At 41.6% G+C, this 23,917-nt stretch overlaps 1 protein-coding gene across 2 annotated transcripts in view; it reads left to right on the forward strand.

The window, feature by feature from the left end:
• ELAPOR2 (endosome-lysosome associated apoptosis and autophagy regulator family member 2) overlaps positions 1-23,917 on the forward strand; it is a 108,771-nt gene that overhangs the window by 21,266 nt on the left and 63,588 nt on the right. For both annotated transcript variants that reach the window (XM_081331542.1, XM_081331543.1), the window contains exon 2: positions 19,812-19,932. In XM_081331542.1, the coding sequence (XP_081187668.1) occupies positions 19,812-19,932 (121 nt within the window). The remainder of the gene's footprint in view (positions 1-19,811; positions 19,933-23,917) is intronic.

The following is a 23,917-nucleotide window of genomic DNA, read 5'->3' on the forward strand; positions in this document are numbered from 1 at the left end:
ATAAACTTCTTCTTTTTTTGCAGCTTTTAAGAAAAAAGGAAAAAGAAGTGTTTAGCCAGAGGCGCTTTTTTTGTTTCCCCCCCCCTCAAAAGGCAACTGGAGTGCCTTGGTTTTTTTCTTTGAAAACGTTTTGCTCCTCATCCAAGAAGCTTCTTCAGTTCAGTCTCTGTCAGAACGGAAGAAGCTTCTTGGATGAGAAGAGGAATGTCTTCAGAGGAAAAAAAACACACAAGAAAGTCCAGTTACCTCTTGGAAAAAGTACCTAGGGGGTGTTCAGCACAAAGCTTGCTTTTCTGTGAGTATATGATCACCTCAAGAAGTAACTTGAGTAACATCCAACCGGGCTCTTTAATGCCACATAAATGCCTTGTATGAAATTGACACATCTTTATTTAACCATTTAACCTTTCCCACCTTCATCCTTGGCATTATGGTGTTAAGGTGAGAGCCACTGACACTCCCCCTAAGTGTGGGTCCAACCCATGCCACTAGAATAATGTTTAATAATAATAATGATGATAATGATGATGATGATGAAAGGGACCTTGGCGGTCTTCTAGTACAAGCCCCTGCTCAGGCAGGAAACCCTACACCATTTCAGACAAATGGTTGTCCAATCTCTTCTTAAAAACTTCCAGTGTTGGAGCATTCACCGCTTCTGGAGGCAGGTTGTTCCACTGGTTAATTGTCCTAACTGTCAGGAAGTTTCTCCTTAGTTCTAGGTTGCTTCTCTCCTTGATTAGTTTCCATCCGTTGCTTCTTGTCCTGCCTTCAGCTGCTTTGGAGAATAGCTTGACTCCCTCTTCTTTGGGGCAGCCCCTGAGATATTGGAACACTGCTATCATGTCCCCTCTCGTCCTTCTCTTCATTAAACTAGACATACCAAGTTCCGGCAACCATTCTTTATATGTTTTAGCCTCCAGTCCTCTGATCATCTTGGTTGCTCTTCTCTTTTCAGAGTTTCAACATCTTTTTTATATCCTGGCGACCAAAACTGGATGCATTATTCCAAGTGTGGCCTTACCAAAGCGTTATAAAGTGGTATTAACACCTCACGCGATCTTATTTACATAGGCTTTCATGTAGTCCCGGTGTGTTTCTCCATGTCTCCAGTGGTCCTGCTTGAAACAGCCATTTGATGTTCTCATGGTTACAAACATAAAACTTTGGGCAGTTTTTTCCCATATCTGCATTTTCACACCTTTGTTGAACATTTCCTGAAAAAAATAAGGGAGAAAGAAGAATGAGAACACAAGGTTTCTCTAACCTGTAACTGTAATTCATGATAGCAAGTTAATGAATCAAAGACAAGAGTTCTTTTTTTTTTTTACTTTAATGTCCTGTATTCTCCAAGCTGACAGTGAAGAACAAAGCAGGCAGATACAGAAAAATGACACATCAAAATGAATTTTAAAACCACAAAGAACATCACAAGGAAAAAAAAACGCTTAGACAACTCATTTTTCCTTTCTCTTCCATTGTCCGTAGATACTAATCACATTTGAAATGTTTGTACTTTTCTTGCTTAGGTTTTTGAAGTGTTTTTGTCTATTTTTAAAAATTGATCTTTTAACTCTTTTCGTTATACATTGTGCTGAAACATCTAAATGCGTCTTGCTTTGTAATTTATGGATATGGAAGCCATTCTAGCTTGAATGTAGGCTTAACTACATTCAAGCTAGAATGGCTTCCATATCCATAAATTACGGATAAATACAATTAGTTTTGCCATCTCTACATAGTCTCCATTTTTCGCCATCCATTCTTGTGTTCTTGGCAGGTTTTCATTTTTCTAATCTTGTGCCAAATTGGTTTTTGCTGATTTTTCTTAGTAGATTGTGATACTTGTTGTTTATCCTCTCTGGAATTATTCCTAGTACTTTAAAAATATTTGTGTTTTTCACTCATTTTTTTTTATTAATGGTTTGATGTATTCCCTTCCACTAGCCTTGGTTGTTTTTAAACAAACACCATGTGTGCTGGAGTGTTCTTTCTTTAATATTGTATTTCCAACCTTTCTTATTTTAGAATTTGTTCATGTGGTTCATCACTGACAGGGTTACATCCCGTCTATATAACATTTTGTGCTAATTTTCTCTCAAATTCTAGCTTGGGGTGATTTTTTTAAAATGATTTTTCCATTATTTTTCCCATTCAATTGCTTCTTTGGAATTTTGCATCCATTTTGTCACATTTTTTTTAAAAAAAAATTGTTCTGTTTCCGTGACTTTATTTCAAATGCAATTTATAGATGTGTCCCGGTTGATTATCTTAAGCTGGACATGTTTCAGATTTTTTTGTCATCTTTCTCAAATTTCCTTTTTTTTCTCAAGATCTCTTTTTATTCTTCTAGTAATTTGTAGGTACTCTAACCATTGTAAATTCTTACTTCCATTAAGCAATTCTTGCTGTGTCTTTTGAATCTCGATATACCATATTGACACACAAAATTACATTTCTTACTATCTTTGGATTGAGAGCTTTCATGCATTACATTGAAAGCTGAGTTACTCCTAATCCACATTAACTGTTCAGTTACAATGGTTTCTGATTAACGTTAAGGGAAAACTATATTTAACAGAATAACAGAGTTGGAAGGGCCCTTGGAGATCTTCTAGTCCAATCCTCTACTCAAGCAGGAGACCCTATGCCAGGGGTCTTCAAACTCGGTCCTTTTATGACTCATGGACCAACTCCCAGAATTCCTCAGCCAGGCATGCTGGCTGAGGAGTTGTGGGAGTTGAAATCCATGGGTCATACAAGGGCCGAGTTTGAATGAATGAATGAACCTTTATTGTCAAAGTACAACCATGTATACATTGGGATTGGCTGAGCCTCCCTTCGTGCCCCCACCCCTAACTCACAGTGACACAAACCCTCCATCTTATTACACCATGTGAGCTAATTGCACAAGACACCGGTCTCGCAAGTCAATCATACATAAAGTTATTTCCCGTTCAAGAGCCTGACAGCCCATGGATAGAAGCTGTTCTTCAGCCTGTTGGTGCGGCTGGCTATACTCCTATATCTCCTACCCGATGGTAGGAGAGTAAAGAGATACCGTCCAGGGTGTGAGTTGTCCCTGAGCATTTTCCTTACTCTTCCAAGGCAGCGAGCCCTGGCGATGTCATCCAGTGGTGTCAGGGGACAGCCCACAATGTCTTGTGCTGTGCTCACCACCCTCTGTAATGCCTTCCTATCTGCGGCTGTCAGACCCCTGCCCTATACCATTCCTGACAGTACTTCATGATGTTCATCAGTTGTCATTTCGAAGTATCTTTCAAAAAGAAATCGATACAAATCAAACAGGTAAAGATGTAATGAGATCCAGAAATATTAAGACCGCAAAACCATTCTGGCTTTCCTGTGGAATGTGGAAATAAAAAAAAAAGCTGAAGAACCAGCCTTATTCACATCAGCACCATGTTCAGGGCATCCACAAGTTGTCGTGAAAAATTTCAAGATGGTGGCTTGTAGAATTAAGTCAGCCTGTTTATGGGGGGTCACATCTGCTTCTGTTGTATCAATTCAACTGCTATCTTCATATTTTTGACCATGCCTTGCAGACAATCCTGACCACTTGGTTCCCCCAAAGCCAACTAAAACAGTGGTGCCTTCACTCCTTCTCCCAGCTAAAGAAAAATCAAAGTTCAAGAGACATTTATAAGTTATTGTCAGCACACTACAAGCTCCTCTCTTTGTAAAAGGTAGACTAGGATAAAAAAAATATAAATTATTCACTGGAAGGGAATTCTTAAATCTTAATATGTCGCAGTGAGGTTCCTAGTGAGAAGATGCTTCCTGATCTTCTGATGCTTGATCATCCATCTCGTCTTCTCTTATTTCTGTGCTCTTCTAGGCCATCATTTTCACTCCCTGAGTTGCTATGAAGGATCTAAACAGAATTCTGTCTGTCTCTACTTCTGTTCAGTGGCCTCAAGTCTTCTTCAAGTTCAAAAAAGACTTTGCAAAAGCTCTGGAGACCCTTCTTTAAGCAGAAGATGGCTGTTGTTGGAAGTCCTGGAAGGTTCTCCGATTTAATAGGAAGTCAAAACAAGGACGAAGTCATATCAGAGCATTTAAACCTCACAGGCTAGCCCAGGGGTAGGCAACCTTGGCTCTTTTATGACTCGTGGACTTCAACTCCCAGAATTCCTGAGCCAGCACGGCTCAGTATGGAAACATCTCCATTTCTGCTCAGCATGGCTGGCTCAGGAATTCTGGGAGTTGAAGTCCATCAGTCATAAAAGAGCCAAGGTTGCCTACCCCTGGGCTAGTCTATTGCGACTCTCAAATTGACCATTTTAGAAAATAGAGACTTTAATAGCACTATGGAGCAAGAGATTGCTGAATTCACACATATCAGAAGGTTGCAGGTTATCTCAAAAGGTTTCAACAAACCCAATGGATTTTTAACCTATTGCAGTGGTAAAGTGGATTAGTTATTTTTGATCTGCCTCACTGCAACCTGCATTGGCACAACCACTCTTTTTCCCCTCTCTCCATTCTCCCGAGCCTGTTTTAAATCCTACATCAGTCCATCTGCACTATGCATTGGTTAATCAAAGCTTATATCTTGTAATAAAATGTGTTAATCAGAAAATGCGCTCCCAGACTCCTTCTGAAGATTACGATTTGCACAGATGAATATTGAGTAGCATAATTCATTTCTAGGAGCTCACAAAACATTTTGAATGGGGAGAAGTTGTTTTGGAACCGAAAGAGGTTGGTTGAACCTTCCCAGAAGTGTTAAGATGATGCCCCAACCTTTGGGGAGATACTGTGAGGTCAAAACGGTTCAGCCTCATGCTTGTGACATCTTCAGAGTAACTGTTGGACACTTGGAATAGAGCAGTGATGGCGAACCTTTTAGAGACAGAGTGCCCAAACTGCAACCCCAAACCCACTTATGTATAGTTGGGTGCCGGGTGGGGGTGGCCCATTGGGTGGGCGTGGCCCATTGGGTGGGGGTGGCCAATTGGGTGGAGGTGGCCCATTGGGTGGGTGTGGTTGCAGTGGTAATGGCAGACTGGGTGGAACTAAAAAGTTCAATCAATTAATTCCAACTTTGCGAGATCTTTTTTTCCCCCCCAAGTTGAAATTGATTGATTGATTGAACCTTTTTTTTTTTGCACATGGTGGCGGAGGCCTAAAGCGCAAAGGTTTTATAAAACCCAGCTAAAGGCCTAGGACTGGGCCATAGATTCGCCACCACAGGAATAGAGGTTTTCAAACTATACTGTATATGGAGAGTTTTGACTTTATGTTTTGAACCTTTCATAGACTCAGGGAATCTCCAGAATTTTTTTCTCTAGTGGGTTCAAAATACTTAGTTTTTATTGAAATTGTATTTTTTTTATGTGTGTGTTCTGTAGTAAACTACTTGAGTGCTTCAACTGCTGGGTTAAGGATTCAAATAACAGCCTGGAAGGAGCTTCTACATAAATACAACTTTCATCCTAGAAAGGAGAAGGCAGTCAGGAAGAAACTCAAGATTGTTCCACCTTGATTCTCTTTGGCATGGGGGGGAGAGGGGGAGGCATTCTGGATTCTGTTATCATCCCCTTTAACAATAAATAGAATTCTAGTAGCCGTTGTCCCAGAGATTCTTTTTCAAAAGGCAACTGGACTTGGTTAGAAAAACAAAGCCCAGTTGCCTTTTGAAAAAAACACCATTGGGACTACCATGACCTGAATGACTGAGAATCCCCGTAGACATCTGGAAGCTCTTGTGGTGTCTGTTTCCTGACCTGAAGGGCTAATGGTGACTGTCCTGAAAAATTAGCCTAGGTGATCTTGTTGGATTCACAATTTCCCCTCCTACTGTCCATTGCCAGTACTTCAATCAAATGAATACTCGCTTAGTCCTCGCTTAGTTATTGCTAACTGGGACCGGAAACTCCGTTGTTAAGAGATGCAGTCATAAGTAAAAAAAATAACTCTGTGTGACTGTGTTGCTTAGCCCTGGTAGTCCTAACGGCCATCATTAAGCGAAGAGCACATGTTTCATTAAGTGAGGACCTCATGTGTCTGCAACGTCTGACTTCCTGCTGGCTTGCCCAGTGACTTTGCTTGTCAGAAACCAATAGTGAAAGTCACAATTTCTGATCATGTGACCATGGGAAGTTGTATTGGCCATGAGGACGGATCCTAAGTCCCACCCATTCAGAGCCATCATAAGGTCAAACAGTTGCTGAACAAGCAGTCATTAAATCAGCATCTCCTGTACTGCCTTAAGCTCCACAGAGGCACAATTTAAATGCATCTTGGAGTCTTTTCACAGATTCTGGGCCGGAATAGAAGAGGTTCCCAAGATTATAGCGAAGAGTTGATGCAGCTGCAGCCGAAACATTAATATTTTTTCAGCAGCACTTGCTCAGATCGTGAATGGAAAAGTGAGGTAGCCTTGTAATTTGTGCTTTAAGATGCTGAATTAGCAGGATTTGACAATCTGCTGTTTGGTATGTGCATTTGCATCCCTCTTGTTGTTTTTCTTTCCCTGTCTAGACCACATTAATCTTGGACAGGTTCCCCGGTGCTGCCTAGGAGAAGAAGGATGGCAAGGGCTGTTTTCTGCTCACGGGTGTCACAGTCTGGATCTTGCTACACCAGCAAGCCCTGGAGAGTGAAATAAAGAGACCTTGCTCACCTTGGCCGTGTGTGTTCACTCTTGACCTGCCTCAAATGCCCTCTAAGCAGCAAGGCAGATACAGCTGAATTAATGACTGCAACAAGCAGAGAAAGCATCTCTTAATACAGGCAAAGGCGTATTATTTCAGCTAAAAAATAGTAGCTAGTATTGTGTCGGATACTATCTTGTTGAAAGAAAAAATCTTCATCAGGGTCCAGTCCAAGCCGGGAATAAACGAAATGGAGACAGCTTCAGAAAGAAGGTTGTAGTTTATTGAAGAGCAGAAACTACAAAACGTGTGGCTCTGGAGCAGCTGACCACATGTCGTCTGGGAGTGGTGGGTTTGTAGACTTTCTTGGGCTTTTCTGTTCGGAGTTGTTCCTGTGGCATGAACTTTGAACTGAGCTTTTGAGCAGGTCCTTTCGGTATTCTGATGGTGGTGGGTTAATCCTGTTATGTCCTAAAGGTCATGTCCTGCTTCCCTGGGGCTGTGGCTGATGGGTATGTCCTGTGTTGGATGGGGGAGGGTTAGTTGGTTCTAGGGATCTTTGTCTTTCTAATCCAGGGGTGTCAAACTGCTGGCCCACGGGCCGGATGCGTCACGACGAAACCGCGCCCACCCCATTGCCGGCAATGGGGAAAAAGTTCCGATACCTCGCGCAACATCATTTGACATTGCGAGTTTGACATGTCTGTTCTAATCCCATCAACTCCAAGCTTCCTGGCTCCAGTCTTTCCGAAATGATTATCAAATCTGCATTACTACAGACCTGGCTTCAGCTTGGGGTAGAGAGAGTTGGGGTAGTGGTGGTTTCTGCCTAAGATTTTCGATTATTCCTATTATTCTGCTTTTTCCTAATATCCCCCTAATATTCAATCATCCAGAATAGAGTTGAAGGTTAGAGGTCTTCTAGTCCATTCCTCTGCTCAAGCACCTATACCATTTTAGACAAGTGACTGTCCAGTCTCTTCTTAAAAGCCTCCAGTGATGGAGCACCCACAACTTTTGGAGGCAAGTCGTTCCATTGATTGATTGTCCTCACTGTCAGGAAGCTTCTCCTTAATTCTCGGTTGCTTCTCTCCTTGATTAGTTTCCATCCATTGTTCTTGTCCTGCCTTCTGGTGCTTTGGAAAATAGGTGGACCTCCTCTTCTTTGTGGCAGGCCCTGAAATATTGGAAGACCTGCTATCGTGTCCCTCCAGTCTTTCTTTTCTCTAGACTGGCCATACCAATTCCTGCAACTGTTCTTCATACATTTTAGTCTCCAGGCCTTTAATCATCTCAGTTGCTCTTCTCTGCCCTTTTTCCAAAGATGATGATGATGATGATGATGATGATGATGATGATAATAATAATAATAATAATAATAATAATAATAATAATAATAATAATAATAATAAAGTTGGAAGGGACCTTGGAGGTCATCTTGTACAAACCCCTGCTCAGGCAGGAAACCCTATACCATTTTGGACAAATGGCTGTCCAGTCTCTTCTTAAAAACTTCCAGTGTTGGAGCATTCACAGCTTCTGGAGGCAGGTTGTTCCACTGGTTAATTGTTCTAACTGCCAGGAGGTTTCTCTTTAGTTCTAGGTTGCTTCTCTCCTTGATTAGTTTCCATCCATTGCTTCTTGTCCTGCCTTCAGGTGCTTTGGGGAATAGCTTGACTCCCTCTTCTTTGTGGCAACCCCTGAGACATTGGAACACTAATATCAGGTCTTCCCTAGCCCTTCTCTTCATTAAACTAGACATATGAGTGAATGAACCTTTATTGTCAAAGTACAACCATGTATACATTGAGATTGGCCCACCACATACCCAATTCCAGCAGCTGTTCCTTATATGTTTTAGCCTCCAGTCCCCTAATCATCTTTGTTGCTCTTCTCTCTACTCTTTCCAGAGTCTCAACATCTTTTTTACATCGTGGTGACCAAAACTGGATGCAGTATTCCAACTGAACACGGGAGAAAATTTTCCTGTTTTTTTCTCTCTGCTTTACTGATTTAAGATTCAGGTTAGTTTATTTAGGTGGTCCTTGACTTATGACCATTTATTCAATACTAACATAATTTGTTTTATGACAGCCTCGGAAAAAGTGATTTATGACCTATACGTGCTCTTGTGATTGTCGCACCAACTCTAAAGTCATGTGTTTGCAATTTGGTGTAATTTGCAAAACCGGCTCACATTTATGATTGGTTGCAGCATCCCGTGGTCGTGTGATCATGATTTGCAACTGTTTCTGCCGATTTTCTGCCAAAAATATCCATCGGGGAAGCTGGATTTGCTTAATGGCTGTGTGATTTGCTTAATCACTCTGGTGATGTGCTTAATGACTGGGATGATTTGCTTAATGACCGCCGTCAAAATTGTCGAAAAATCAGTTCTGACTCAACTTATGTCCGCAACGACATGCACCGCAAATTCTGAGCAGGTAAGTGACGTGTGGTGAATAGATTGCTGGAGGAAATTAAGGCTAAGCCTCGCACATCAAGTTTCTGATAAAAAGAGCCCCTCCCAGCATCTATTGTGCCAAAAATGCAATTACATTTTTTTTGCAGTGGATGAATGTGGTCTTAAATTTAGCTAAGCCTTCAGGAAGACATGGGATTCTTGTAGAGATTATTAAGAGAGGAGGGGTTTAATCACATGGGTCTTGCTTTCCTCTGTACTGAAAGGCCACAAATGGGAAGATACACATTTGCAGACAGAAAATTTGACATTTCATTGCCAGCTGTGGAAACAGAAATAAGGTCCATGCTAGGTTAGGAACGCATCTCTGCTGCTGCTCTGGCGCACTTTTATAATGCACGTTTTGCATGTGATATTAGCTGGCACTCAGCCAGGAACCCTTTGAGGCCTCAGTTTCTCTGTGGCTTTGGAAGAATTGCAATTTAATTTTCAGCTAGGTTTGCCAGGACAAAAGGGATTCATTTTGTTAGGAGGGGGTATAGAAGAAAGTAATTTTCAGTCGTGTGGCTTCTTCGGCAAGTGAGGAATCTGAGAATGAAAAAAAAGTATAGCGCAAATGTTTATTTTAAATATTTACCAACCTGTCTTCTTTCAAAATCTACTTTTTACATCTCTCTCTCTCTCTCTCTCTCTCTCTCTCTCTCTCTCTCTCTCTCTCTCATTTCTGTTATCTGTCTGTCTGTCTGTCTATCTATCTATCTATCTATCTATCTATCTATCATCTATCTATCTATCTATCTAATCTATTTATCCATCCATCCATCCATCCATCCATCCATCCATCCATCCATCCATCCATCCATCCATCCATCCATCCATCCATCTATCTATCTATCTATCTATCTATCTATCTATCTATCTATCTATCTATCTATCTATCTATCTATCTATCTATCTATCTATCTATCTATCTATCTATCTATCTATCTGCATTTATTTTTATTTAGTATTTATACCCGTCTTTATTATTTTAATAAACAGCTCAAGGCAGAAAACATATCTCTTTCTTCCTCCTATATTCCCAGAAAAAGCGCCCTGTGTAGTAAATTGGGCTGAGAGAAAGACAGAGGGACTGGCCCAAAGTCACCCAGCCTTGCCTAAGATGAGACTAGAACTCACTGTCTCCCAGTTTCCAGCCAGATTAGACCAAGCTATCTATCTACATGAGAAGCCTCCAGAAATAAGGGAGGGGGGGGGAAACCAGTGGTGGGATTCAGCCGGTTCACCCAGAATGGACTTCCGGAAGCAGCATCCACACAGAGAACCGGTTGTTCACATATTTGAATCCCACCACTTGAAGAAAAAAACCCTTATGATTGTCTATTTGTGATTAAGGAGGACTTTGTTTAATCATTTATTACAGATAAGTGCCAACATTTTTCTTGTCATTTTGCTTGTCATGGATTAAGCAGTATGTGTGGAGACTTAATGAACAGGACCATATAATTAAGTGTCTTCTCTTCAGGGAAAACGGAATGGACAAAGCCCTAAAGCAATTGCAAGATAGAGTAGCGTGTTTTAAGAAAATAAACTTACATTAGAGACTTATCTTAAAATGTACATTAGATACTTTTTGACCTTAAAACTTAATTCGCTACTTATCTTAAAACCTATATGAGATACTTATTTTAAAACTTACATTTAGATACTTAGTTATCTTAAAACTTAGATACTACTTTTTATTTTAAAATGTACATTAGCTACTTATTTTTCTTAAAATGTAGATGCGGTAATTATTTATCTTAAAATTTAAATACCTAGGTAACTTAAAATATACATTAGATATTTATCTTAAAACTTATATCTTAAAACTTAGATAAACTTAAATTGGATACTTATTTGTCTTCAAACTTATATTACATACTTATTTATCTTAAAATTTACATTGGGTACTTACCTTATTTATTTATCAGTAGGTCCCATCAAGTTCTAGGAGATTAGAAGTAGCACATTAAAAGTTCTTCTTTACATCTGCAAAGACACTCACTTGATCCCTCATGACTGGTTGCCCAACATTTGATGAATTAGAAGTAAACAAAATGCTGATTGTGTATTTAAATCTAAATCTATTTCAGTCATGAAGAAATATGGAGATAGAAGTGACATTTTTTAAAGCCAGAGGAGTACATATGTAATGGAATTGGCTTCTTATCTGGTTTAAAGAGTACAGAGAAGAGCAACAAAGATGATTGGGGGACTGGAGGCTAAAACATATAGGGAACAGTTGCTGGAATTGGGTATGTGTAGTTTAATGAAGAGAAGGACGAGGGGTGACATGATAGCAGTCTTCCAGTATCTCAGGGGCTGCCACAAAGAAGAGGGAGTCAAGCTATTCTCCAAAGCACCTGAAAGCAGGACAAGAAGCAAAGGATGGAAACTAGTCAAGGAGAGAAGCAACCTAGAACTAAGGAGAAACTTCCTGACAGTTAGAACAATTAATCAGCGGAACAATCTGCCTCCAGAAGTGGTGAATGCTCCAACACTGGAAGTTTTTAAGAAGAGACTGGCCAGCCATTTGTCTGAAATGGTATAGGGTTTCCTGCCTTAGCAGGGGGTTGGACTAGATGACCTCCAAGGTCCTTTCCATCATCATCATCATCATCATCATCATCATCATCATCATCATCATCATCGTCGTCGTCGTTGTTGTTGTTGTTGTTGTTGTTATTATTATTATTATTATTATTATTATTATTATTATTATTATTATTATTATTATTATTATTATTGTTTCTCAACCCAAGCAAAATCAAGATATGTGGACCTCAACATGCTGGCTGAGGAATTCTGTGGGTTAAAGTCCAGATATCTTAAGGTTACGAAGACTTCAACTCCCAGAATGAACAACTATTTGATAGCTAGAGAGCATTTTGTTGTCAAATTTAGGAAACCTGTCCTGAAGTTTTCCGTGTGTGCAGTCAAATTCAGATCGTTTTCTGCTAGAGTCTGCAGGACCTTCTGTTTAGTTTGTGGAGGTTGGTGACATGTTTGTGGGGGAGATCTACCAACTGTTCCCTCTAATGTTCAAAGTGTAAAAGAAGAAGTGTCTAAACAAGATTCCAGTCATCTAGCCTTCTGTGCAGATGGCGCGGCTGGTGCATTGTGTTTCTGTAAACACAGAATCATCATTAACGAACAGTGTGAAAGAACAATGCTTCTCATTGCATGCCTCCTCAACTTCTCATAATTTCAGACACATTGGTGGTGCAGCTGGCTATGAATCTTTTTGTGCACTGTGATGGTTTCCCCCCCCCCCTTTTCCTTCCAGGTAGAAGTGTATGTCGTACATCCATTCATCAAAATAACAGAGCAAATTACCCTGAAAATAGATTCAGTATTATCAACAATGAAAATCCATGGCTGTTCTTTTATTCCAGGTGGAATTTCACAAAGATAGCAATTTTTTAAAAATAAATTTGTTTACATGGGAAACAGGGTCCCAAATAGCCTGAGAAACCCAGTTTGGTGGACTAGAGAGGAATCCGGAGATAACCTTGAAGAAGGGCAAATAGGAATGGTGAAAGCAAAACAAATATGCAACTTGGTCTTGGGAAATAAGGTGCGAGAAAAATGCTACTCTGAATAACCCATCCTTGAATCAGTTTGGTGAAAGAGGTGAAGACGGAAACTGGCGGCAAAATAACATTTGTGTAATCCTTGTATTAAAAGGGACGCGGTGGCTCAGTGGGTTAGGACGCTGAGCTTGTCGATCAGAAGGTCGGCAGTTTGGCGGGTCGAATCCCGAGTGCCGCGTAGCAGAGTGAGCGCCTGTTACTCGTCCCAGCTTCTGCCAACCTAGCAGTTCGAAAGCACGTAAAAATGCAAGTAGAAAAATAGGGACCACTACGGTGGGAAGGTAACAGCGTTCCGTGCGCCTTTGGCGTCTAGTCATGCCGGCCACATGACCACGGAGACATCCTCGGACAAGCGCTGGGTCTTCGGCTTTGAAACGGAGATGAGCACTGGCCCCTAGAGTCGGAAACGACTAGCATGCATGTGTGGGGCAACCTTTACCTTTACCTTTAATCCTTGTATTGAATGTGTAGATGACTCTTTTTTCTTTTTGTCTTCTTGGGCTACTGGATCTTTTGGTTTACTTAGAATGTTTTGGAGAACTTTTAGTGCTATTGTCATGCTGTGTGGTTGTAATAGTCTATGGGCTTGTTTCTGAGAAGTTTTTTTTAAAAATAAATGTTTTATTAATTTTCTATTTTCACAAACAAGTGCCCAATAGACAACGTGATGACTGAGTCCATTAGTGATTCTGTGGTATATATAAACTTCTTCCAACTAAGTCCAATATTACACCCTTCAGTACATCTCCTCTTCTTCTAGTATTAACCATTTTTCCACACTAAGCAAACACCATTTTTATTATTGTTAATCAATATACCATTGCATATCAACATTTGTTACATTTTTCTAATAATGTCAATAATATCAGTTTAAAATATCTTTTCTAACCAAAGCATATCTTAATTGCATTTGCACTCAATTTCCATTTATTTAATCCATATCCTATTTTCACTTTTTTTCAATTTTAGTTTTCCCCATCCATGTTCAAAGTAGCCCAATCATTTATAATTTCAAAACAAGTTATATTTGGGCAACCAAAAGCATCCCTTATTCAAAGTTCTTAGCATATTCTTATTTCCCTTTTCATACCAAGATACAAAATTCTGATTACAAATCTTAACTGTCTAGTTATAATAATACTTCTATTTCTGAGAGGTTTTTGATGTAGGGCAGTGTTGTCCTTTTCATAACTTGTGTTGATTGTGCTGCAGTGGGTTGAGTGGCCAGGCACTCTTTGATAAAGTGGCACGTGTATCTACTTTGTTGGAAGGTGTTGCGTAGCCAGGCTGTTTCTTTTTTCTGGTATTCAGGATTGCTGTGGTGTGTTTGTGCTCTCCTAAATAATGTTTTTACGCAGCTTCTCTTATAGGAGGTTGGGTTGGTAACTTCAGTAGTGAACCATTTGGTAGTGTGGGTGAATGTGGGTAGTGTGATCCTTCTTAAGGCATCAGGTGTTTTTTTTTACCACAAGTGTACATTAGTGATGGAATAGAATAAAATCAAATAGAATAGAACACAATGTGGGATGGGATGGAATGGGATGAGATGGGATGGGATGGGATAGAACAGAACAGAACAGAACAGAACAGAACAGAACAGAACAGAACAGAACAGAACAGAACAGAATAGAATAGAATAGAATAGAATAGAATAGAATATCTTTATTGTCATTGTGGATGGATCCAACCTTTCAGAATCTGGTTACTCATATCATTTGCTCTGCAAAAAAACCATCCAGACTTTAATGAGAGAGCACACAATGGTCCCTTTTGACAGCCAAGGAAAACCACAACACCTTGCCTTAACATCCTCCTAAAATGAGGAGACATGACTAATGGGTATTTCTTGAAAAGTAGAGTTATTGTACTCTGCTAATGAGTCCTGTTCTTCAGCTGCTGGAGGGGATTATTAGGGTTATCGTGAATGTCTATATGATTTGGATTCGTAGCTGGCTGACAGGCCGTATTCAGCGTGTGGTCCTCAATGGAACTGCATCTACATAGAAGGAAGTGTGTAGTGTGTAGTGGGCTGCCCCAGGGCTCTGTTCTGGGCCCAGTGCTCTTCAACATCTTCATCAATGATTTGGATGAGGGGATAGATGGGGAACTCATCAAATTCGCAGATGACACCAAGCTGGCAGGAATAGCCAATACTCCAGAAGATAGGCTTAAGATACAGGAGGATCTGGACAGACTCAAACACTGGGCACTATCTAACAAAATGAAATTCAATTGTGAAAAAGTAAGGTTCTACATTTAGGCAGGAAAAATCAAATGCACAGGTATAGTATAGGTGGTACTTTGCTCGATAGTAGTAACTGTGAGAGAGATCTTGGAGTCCTAGTGGACAATCACTTAAATATGAGCCAGCAGTGTGCTGCAGCTGCCAAAAAAGCCAACACAGTGCTAGGCTGCATTAACAGAGGGATAGAATTAAGATCACGTGAAGTACTAATACCACTTTACAATGCCTTGGTAAGGCCACACCTGGAATACTGCATCCAGTTTTGGTCACCACGATGTAAAAAAGATGTCGAGACTCTAGAAAGAGTACAGAGAAGAGCAACAAAGATGATTGGGGGACTGGAGGCTAAAACATATAGGGAACGGTTGCTGGAATTGGGTATGTGTAGTTTAACGAAGAGAAGGGTGAGGGGTGACATGATAGCAGTGTTCCAATATCTCAGGGGCTGCCACAAATAAGAGGGAGCCAAGCTATTCTCCAAAGCACCTGAAAGCAGGACAAGAAGCAATGGATGGAAACTAGTCAAGGAGAGAAGCAACCTAGAACTAAGGAGAAACTTCCTGACAGTGAGAACAACTAACCAGTGGAACAACCTGCCTCCAGAAGTGGTGAATACTCCAACACTGGAAGTTTTAAAGAAGAGACTGGACAGCCATTTGTCTGAAATGTTATAGGGTTTCCTGCCTTAGCAGGGGGTTGGACTAGATGACCTCCAAGGTCCCTTCCATCTTCTTCTTCTTCTTCTTCTTCTTCTTCTTCTTCTTCTTCTTCTTCTTCTTCTTCTTCTTCTTCTTCTTCTTCTTCTTCTTCTTCTTCTTCTTCTTCTTCTTATTATTATTATTATTATTATTATTATTATTATTATTATTATTATTATTATTATTATTATTATTATTTAGGTTTTGATGTGAAAATTGTGTTGGGGCTAAAGGAGAGCAATTTTACAGTTTCGATGGGTTTGGTTTTTCCTCCTGGCTACTCAGGAGCACCATCCCGATTTCAGCATTGTTGTCCTACCTGAAAGAGCTCTCTCATTGTTGCATTTTTGAGGTCATCGAGTGATCAATTTCTGTGTTGGTGTTATATAGTGAACAAACATGAACAAACATGGTTCCCTCCGATTGCCAGAAATTTTTGATCAGGGGTTGATGAAAGAACTGTATCTCTGTCAGGTGTTTTTGCTTAACTGTGGTCCTTGTTAGCTAGTGGTGCTTTGTAAGAATTGCTTATTGAGCCTCAGGCTTGCACAAATATTTTAGGGCACAAAATGGTATTGTTTGAAGCCAAGTGGGAGTGGAGGCAGAAGTCAACCATCTGTATTGCATGGCTTTCAAGGGGAGATATATTCAGAAGTCCAACTGAATGTCCACTTTTGTGTCATAAGTAGTCTGCTCCAGAATGTAGACCTGGGATCTCAATAGCTCTGAGACTGTAATGCACCTTAGTGTGGAGTTTGCCAAGCTAGGCAGGCAACTGTAAGATGTGTGGACATCCACTCTCAGAATTCCCCAGCCAGGCATTTGGACTTAGACATTGGCTCAGTGGGTTAGGACGCTGAGCTTGTCGATCAGAAGGTCGGCAGTTTGGTGGGTCGAATCCCGAGTGCCGCGTAGCAGAGTGAGCGCCTGTTACTCGTCCCAGCTTCTGCCAACCTAGCAGTTCGAAAGCACGTAAAAATGCAACTAGAAAAATAGGGACCACTACGGTGGGAAGGTAACAGCGTTCCGTGCGCCTTTGGCGTCTAGCCATGCCGGCCACATGACCACGGAGACGTCCTCGGACAAGCGCTGGGTCTTCGGCTTTGAAACGGAGATGAGCACTGGCTCCTAGAGTTGGAAATGACTAGTACCTTTACCTTTTAATGATTGTAGGCTGAGTCCTCTCTTGATGCCGCCTCCAGGCTCTGCCTCTTCTTTTCCTGCAGATAAGCCATGTCTGTATTATGCAAGAAAGAGAGAGTATATGAATGGGTCCATGAAGTGATCACCTGCCTTTGGAAGAGGCTTTCCATCAAAGGGGAAAGAGGTCAGACAAATCAAGATGGCAGCTTTGATTTGCATTGTTGTAGCTCCCGTCTTGGTGGCATTTTGAAAGTCTCCCTCGCGGACAACTCTGCTTTCCACATTTACAGACCATAATTAGGGGAAATAGAGAAGAGTACAGATGAGTAAAACCCCCTTTGCATTTGGCAGGCAAAACGGATTGGAACCACAGGGCACAAATGAATCATGACAATTAGAAAGAGAGTGATTTGCACTGCAGCCGCTCACACTGAGCGGTTGACGGATGAAGGCTAAATGAATCAGCCACCACCGTGCATTCTGCGAAAGGATTATGTCTAATATAACTCACCTAGGCAATTAGGCCAGCCAAATAGGTAGCGATCATGAATAATTCTGCATCTCCCATCATTTCCATTCCGCAGTCTTGCTAAGAATCTTCAGCCTGATTTGTGAGCATCTTCTTTTCCTGCTATCCTGAAACTCTAAAAATAATGCGACAGTGACTAGACCTCCTTAGGGGGAGGCAGGAAAGAAGGAGAAGGTTGCATAAATGTCTGTGGGTGTGGGTGTGGGTGTGAAGCTAGAGTTCCTGCTTGTGAGGGAACACATCACCCACAGACTCTGCAGAGTTGTCTCACTTTTGATAAAAAGACCACCTTTGGGGTGTCTTCAGACTAACCTCAGCTAAGCCACCAGTGTCAAATGAGGACCCAGATTGTTGGGGGCAATAAGCTGACTTTGTAGTAATGCCGCTTGGGGGGGGGGGGCGAAAGCCCTAATAAGCAGGCATATACATAGAATGAAGGCTATTGCTAAGCACATTGATTTGTGCTTCTTAGATTGTAAGCCGCCCTGAGTCTTCGAAGAAGGGTGGGATATAAATGGGATTTTAAAAAATAAAAAAAAATAAAAAAACATGAAGTGACTAAACAGCCGTAAAGCTGAAATGGTTCCCAGTGCCCTAGTCTGGAAATCCCCTTCACTTCGAAAAAAAAAATCACCATTATAATATTAACCTTGGTGGAGCCTTGGTGGAGCAGTGGGCTAATGCCTCCTTAAGTAACACCAGCTGCCTGCAAGTAGTGCAGGTTCGCATCCCACCAGGCTCAAGGTTGACTCAGCCTTCCATCCTTCTGAGGTAGGTAAAATGAGGACCCAGATTGTTGGGGGCAATTAAGCTGACTTTGTAATAATGCCGCTTGGGGTGTGTGTGTGAAAGCCCTAAGAATGCGGCCGCGAGAGTTGTCTTGGGAGTTTCCCGGTACTCCCATGTTACACCTTTGCTCCGTGAGCTGCATTGGTTACCAGTTGTCTTCCGGGTAAGGTTCAAGGTTTTGGTTATGATCTTTAAGTCCCTACATGGCATGGGTCCGCGATACCTCGAGGACCACCTGCTGCCGGCGTCGACTCCCCTCCGCCCTGTGCGCGCCCACAGAGAGGGCCTCCTCAGGGTGCCTCCTGTCAAGGAATGTCGACTGGTGGCCCCCAGGGGGAGGGCCTTCTCTGTGGGTGCTCCGGCGTTATGGAACCAACTGCCGGTTGAGCTCCGGATGGCATCAGACCTCCGATCCTTCCGTCGCGGGTTGAAGACCCATTTATTCGAACTAGCGGGTCTGGCCTGATGGGGGTACTTGGGTTGTTTATAGGTTTGTTTTATTATTCTGGTTTTAACTTGGGCATTAATTTAATTATCTTTTAATGTTTGTACTGTTGTTTATATTTATGCCCTGTGAACCGCCCTGAGTCCCTTTGGGAGAAGGGCGGTATAAAAATCTCAATAAATCTTAAATCTTAAATCTTAATAAGCAGGCATATACATAGAATGAAGGCTACTGCTAAACTTGTAAGCCGCCCTGAGTCTTCGGAGAAGGGCGGGATATAAATGGAATTAAAATAAATAAAAAAATAAACCCTGCTCAGTACCTCCTATGGTATCTCTGTGCCTTATCGCTTGAGGAATCTTAAAACATTTTTAACTGTGTCCATTGTTGGAAAACAGATGCCTTTCCACTACCAGGATGTGCGGAGGATCAGGGTGTATGGAGGCAAAGGTCAAAGAAAATGGCAGGTCAAAGAATTACGCACATATATACTGTATATATTTTACTTTCTTTGCTATGTTGCTATTAACCTTTGTAGTTGAGCCTAGCAAAAATGATTAGGACAGGCTTTCTGGAATACTTTGAAAATATCAGTTTTCTAGATGGATAGATATATGATAGATAGATACTGTAGATTATAGATAGAACACACATTAATTCTCTCCTCTCTCTCTCTCTCTCTCTCTCTCTCTCTCTCTCTCACACACACACACACACACACACACACACACACACACAAACACACACACACACACAGAGACAGAGACAGAGAGAGAAATGAAGATATATAAAAGGCTAAAGCAGTAGGTGGATTTTTAATAGAGATATTCACCTTTTGACTCTGACCTAAAACCTCAATCTTACTGCAGGCGTTGGATAAAGTCAGAGGCTTGGTAGGTTGCAACCCGGATTTGAGTTGTATCTCTGAGATTCCTGTGAAAAGAGCCATACGTCAATTATGTTGTTTTTTTTCTGCCAGCCCCTTTTCGAAATCTGCTCTTCTTTTCTTCACCCGTTGATCCAGTACCAAGATCTAAGCCGAAGTTGTTGAATAACAAATGTTAGTGTGTTGACTTGTAAAAAGCAGCGGCCCTGTTCGATTGTGTTGTGGATGTGGCAGAAAAAACAGCAGTTAAATAGGTGGATATATAGTCCTTGGCCATCCTTCAGGAGGCTCTTAACAAGGTAATTTTGTGACCGAGTCTCATAAATCTAACCTGACCTAAACGAAAAACTTATTTAAGGGGCAAAAAAACTTTGTTTTTTTTTTAATTATTTCTTGCAGGCAGACTACCATTTTGAGTACACCGAATGTGACAGCAGCGGATCCAGATGGAGAGTTGCAATCCCAAATCCAGGAGCCGAGTGTTCTAGCTTGCCTGATCCTGTCAGAGGGAAAGAATGCAGTAAGTCTTTCCATATTTTAAAATTAAAGATAATAATAAATTAGAAAAAAAAAATAATTGATTTTTTTTAAATTAAAAATTTAAGAGTAGTAATAATAACGAGGTCGCGAATCTCTTACGGACCTTGCCAGTCCTTTTCGCTTCTGTTTACAGGCTATGTTCGTGTAAAAATAAAAATACAAAGCTGAACTTAGAAATGGGGCCAGATTTACAATGGGATCACATGGAGGATGCGTGATGGAGGGATTCTGAATCCGTACCCATAGTCCTCAACTTTGAACAGTTCATTTAGTGACCATTTGAAGTTACAATGGCACACTTACGACTATTGCGGCATGCCTGTGATCCTACGATCAAAATTCAGAGGCTTGGCAACTGACTCATATTTATGACGGTTGTAGTGTCCCAGGGTCAAGTGATCCTCTTTTGCGACCTTCTGACCAGCAAAATCAAGGGGGGAAGCCAGCTTCGCTTAACGACCGTGTGGCTAACTTAACAACTGCAGTGTTTCACTTAACAGCTGTGGCAAGGAAGGTCGTAAAATGGGGCAAAATTCACTTGACAGCTGTCTCACTTAGCAGCATAAATTTTGGGCTCGATTGTGGTCGTATGTTGAGGACTACCTGTACATGCAGAGGGATGTTGGAAGACCTGAAGTGTTCAGGCTGAGGATACAACATCCTGTAAGGATAATGTCATGGTTCCGACAGATGAAACTCTTCAAAGAACCTCGAGGCATTGTTTTACCTTAAAGAATCTTTATTCGAGAAGCATAGCATCGGCACGTACACAGCCGAAGCCAAAATCTGAATTCCCCTCCCCTGAGCACATAGCATCAAAGCACAATTTCCTCCCTTAATTAACAGTCATAAATCACATTCTCCAATTAGTTTGAAATGCAGGCTTGCCCTCCAGTTCTCCAATCCGCCATTTCTTATCATCTCTTATTTCAGTAACCTTAGTTCTCACACTAGTACAGCATTGTTATGTCTAACTGAACTTTCGTGCACATTCCTCCTCTTCCCCCCACTATCATCTAACTCTTAACTCTAAGAGTAAAACATAAGAAGGGAAATGGCCGCATCTCCAGAGTTGTCAAAGCAAGAACATCCGATGTTAGCAGCGTTGACAGATAATCAGTTATCACATCTAGAGGGAAACAGCCTGGTGAAGACTTTCCCCATTAGTCCTGATAATAAAATTCTAAGAAGCATTTTAGGGCCAAAACATTTGAATTAAAAAAAAACCTGTTCTTTTCATGATGGAAACTTCTGACTATATAGATACAGGCAGTCCTCAACTTATGAGCCCAACGTTTCTGTTGCTAAGTAAAATATTTGTTAAGGGAGTTTTGCCCCATTTTACGACCTTACTGTTCTGTACCAGCCTGCTACCGGCCTTGCAGAAAAGGCAACCCCTTTACAGACGGCAAGAGGCTGGAATACATCTGCCAAATTTATTACAAAAACAAACAAGACACCAAGATACCGGAGCTTTGAAACACTATCTGAGCGGTTGCTTTCAGCAAACCAGCCCTCCCCAAACATTCCCTTTATAAAGAGTTCAGGGCGTGGCCTCTCTCTGCCTCCTTCCGAGAAGCCCCACAGCCTTCCTCTGTTTACTCCTACTTGACTGCCTCCTGCGTCGGGCGTCCTTGAACAGGGCCAGCTGTGGGTCATCTTCATCCACACTGTCAGGCTCACACAGCTGGGTCTCCATGGTGACCAAGTGGGAGGGGCCTGCCTGAGGGCTATCATCAGCAAGATCTTCAACCCCCTCAGCAAGGTCTAGTACACCCCCCTCCTCCTCTGATTCGTCCGACCCAACTGCCGAACCCACAGGCTGACCCTGAATCACAACACTTACTTGCCGCAGTTGCTAAGTGAATCACTGCACTTGTTAAAGTGAGTAATGTGACTGTTAAGTGAATTTGGCTTGCCAGAAGGTCACAAAAGGAGATCACGTGACTCCGGGACACTGCAACCGTCATACATGCAAGTCAGTTGCCTAGCGTCCGAATTTTGACCATGTGACCACGGGGATGGCTGCAATGGTCGTAAGTGTGAAAAACGGTCATAAGTCACTCTTTTCATTGCCGTGGTAACTTTGAACGGTCACTAAATGAACTGTTGTATGTCAGGGGCTAGCTGTAGCAGAATTGAATGGGATCACGTGGGAATCACCTTGGAGAAAGTTTCTCAGGTGGTAAAAGAGACAGTGGGACATTTGTACTTTTAGATTAGATTTAGAAAGCTACATTTTGTTAATGCAGCTTTGCAATGAAGCAGAATCAGCTCACTTGGTTGTGAATTCTATCTGGTTGATGCCATGAAGCTGACAAGGTCTGATCTCAAAAAGCGCCCTTTAGGCACCTAGAGGGCTGGTACGAATTGTCTGTTTAGTATCTGAGGTTGGGAAGACGTCTAGCATAGAGGTCGCCAACCTTCTGGGCACCAGGGACCGGTTATGTGGAGAGAGTTTTTTCCGCGGACCGGAGGGTGCGTGTTTTTGTGTGCTGCCTGCATCCTGCGGATGGGGCTTTGCTTGTTTGTGCAGACTAATTTCTGGCATGCCGCAGCCCGGTACCGGTCCATGGACCGGGGGTTGGGGACCCCTGATTTAACAGACGGTAGTGGCCCCTAAGCATGGCAACTCTTAACCTTAAGAGGCATGGTGGCTAAACTGCAGCATTGCAGGCTGACTCTGCCCACAACCTGGAGTTCGATCCTGACCGGCTCCAGGTTGACTTAACCTTCCGTCCTTCTGAGGTCGGTAAAATGAGGACCCAGATTTTGGGGGGTAACAGGCTGACTCTGTAAACCACTCAGAGAGGGCTGTGAAGCACCAGGATGTGGTATATAAGTCTTAGTGCTATTGCTAACCTAAGTATCTGTGTCTGGAGCCCTACATATTTTCTTCATTATGGGCCCTGATCAGTGGTGGGATTCAAATATGTGAACAACCGGTTCTCTGTGTGGATGCCACTTCCGGAAGTCTATTCTGGGCCTGGGCAAGAAAAAATTAGCTACCGGTTCTGCCAAACTGGTATGAACTGGCTGAATCCCACCACTGGTCCTGTTTCACAGACTTCTTTCAGGTTTTTGATCTGTTTCCTCTTTTATTAATTGTTTTTCGGTTATAAATGTTATTGTTCTTATTGGGCTGCCTGTTGCCAGTTGTTAGTGGAGTTTTTGCTTCACGCTGTTCTGTGGTTTACTCTTTTTTTTTATTAAAGAGTTTTACAAAAAAAGATTTTACAATACATATCCCCAAAACCCACCCACCCCAAACCACCCCCCTTCCCCCCCACTTCCCAGAGCTAAATACAGGGTTATAGATATAATAATCATATTCTAACTAAAAATTATCCATAATATAAAATTAACCAAATTCATAATGTGCTTTAACTCCCCTTTAACATAGATACATACAAAGTACTAACACTAAAATTAATAACAATATCCCTCTAAAATCTACTCATAAGCTAAATGGAACTTTTTAGTCCCATATTTATTCTGAATATAATCTATCCATCTCCTCCAAACTGAAATATATCTTTCTTGTGAATGATCCTTCAAATAAGCAGACTCTTAACCACCTTGATATTTTAAGTGAAAGGTGGAAGGATATAAATGTACAATTAGGTGCCCAGTGTGGTTTTTCTACCAGCACAGGAGGGAAATGCAATTTCTTTTGATGTAGTTATGTATTGCTAATATTTTAGTAGAGCAAAAGCATTTGTAGTTAATGGGGCTTAACGATTTTGCTGGGTATTTTCCTTGCCCAGTCTGATCATAATTTAGCAGGAAAGTGTCAGCATTGTTCCCAAGTTAAAATGCTTGTTTTTCAGATAGATGGGCAGTGTGTAGTGGGGTGCCCGAGGGCTCTGTTCTAGGCCCAGTGCTCTTCAATATCTTCATTAATGATTTGGATGAGGGGATAGATGGGGAACTCATCAAATTTGCAGACGACACCAAGCTGGCAG

The sequence above is a fragment of the Vipera berus genome (assembly GCF_964194415.1).
Source record: "Vipera berus genome assembly, chromosome: 6".
NCBI classification, from domain to species: Eukaryota; Metazoa; Chordata; class Lepidosauria; order Squamata; family Viperidae; genus Vipera; species Vipera berus.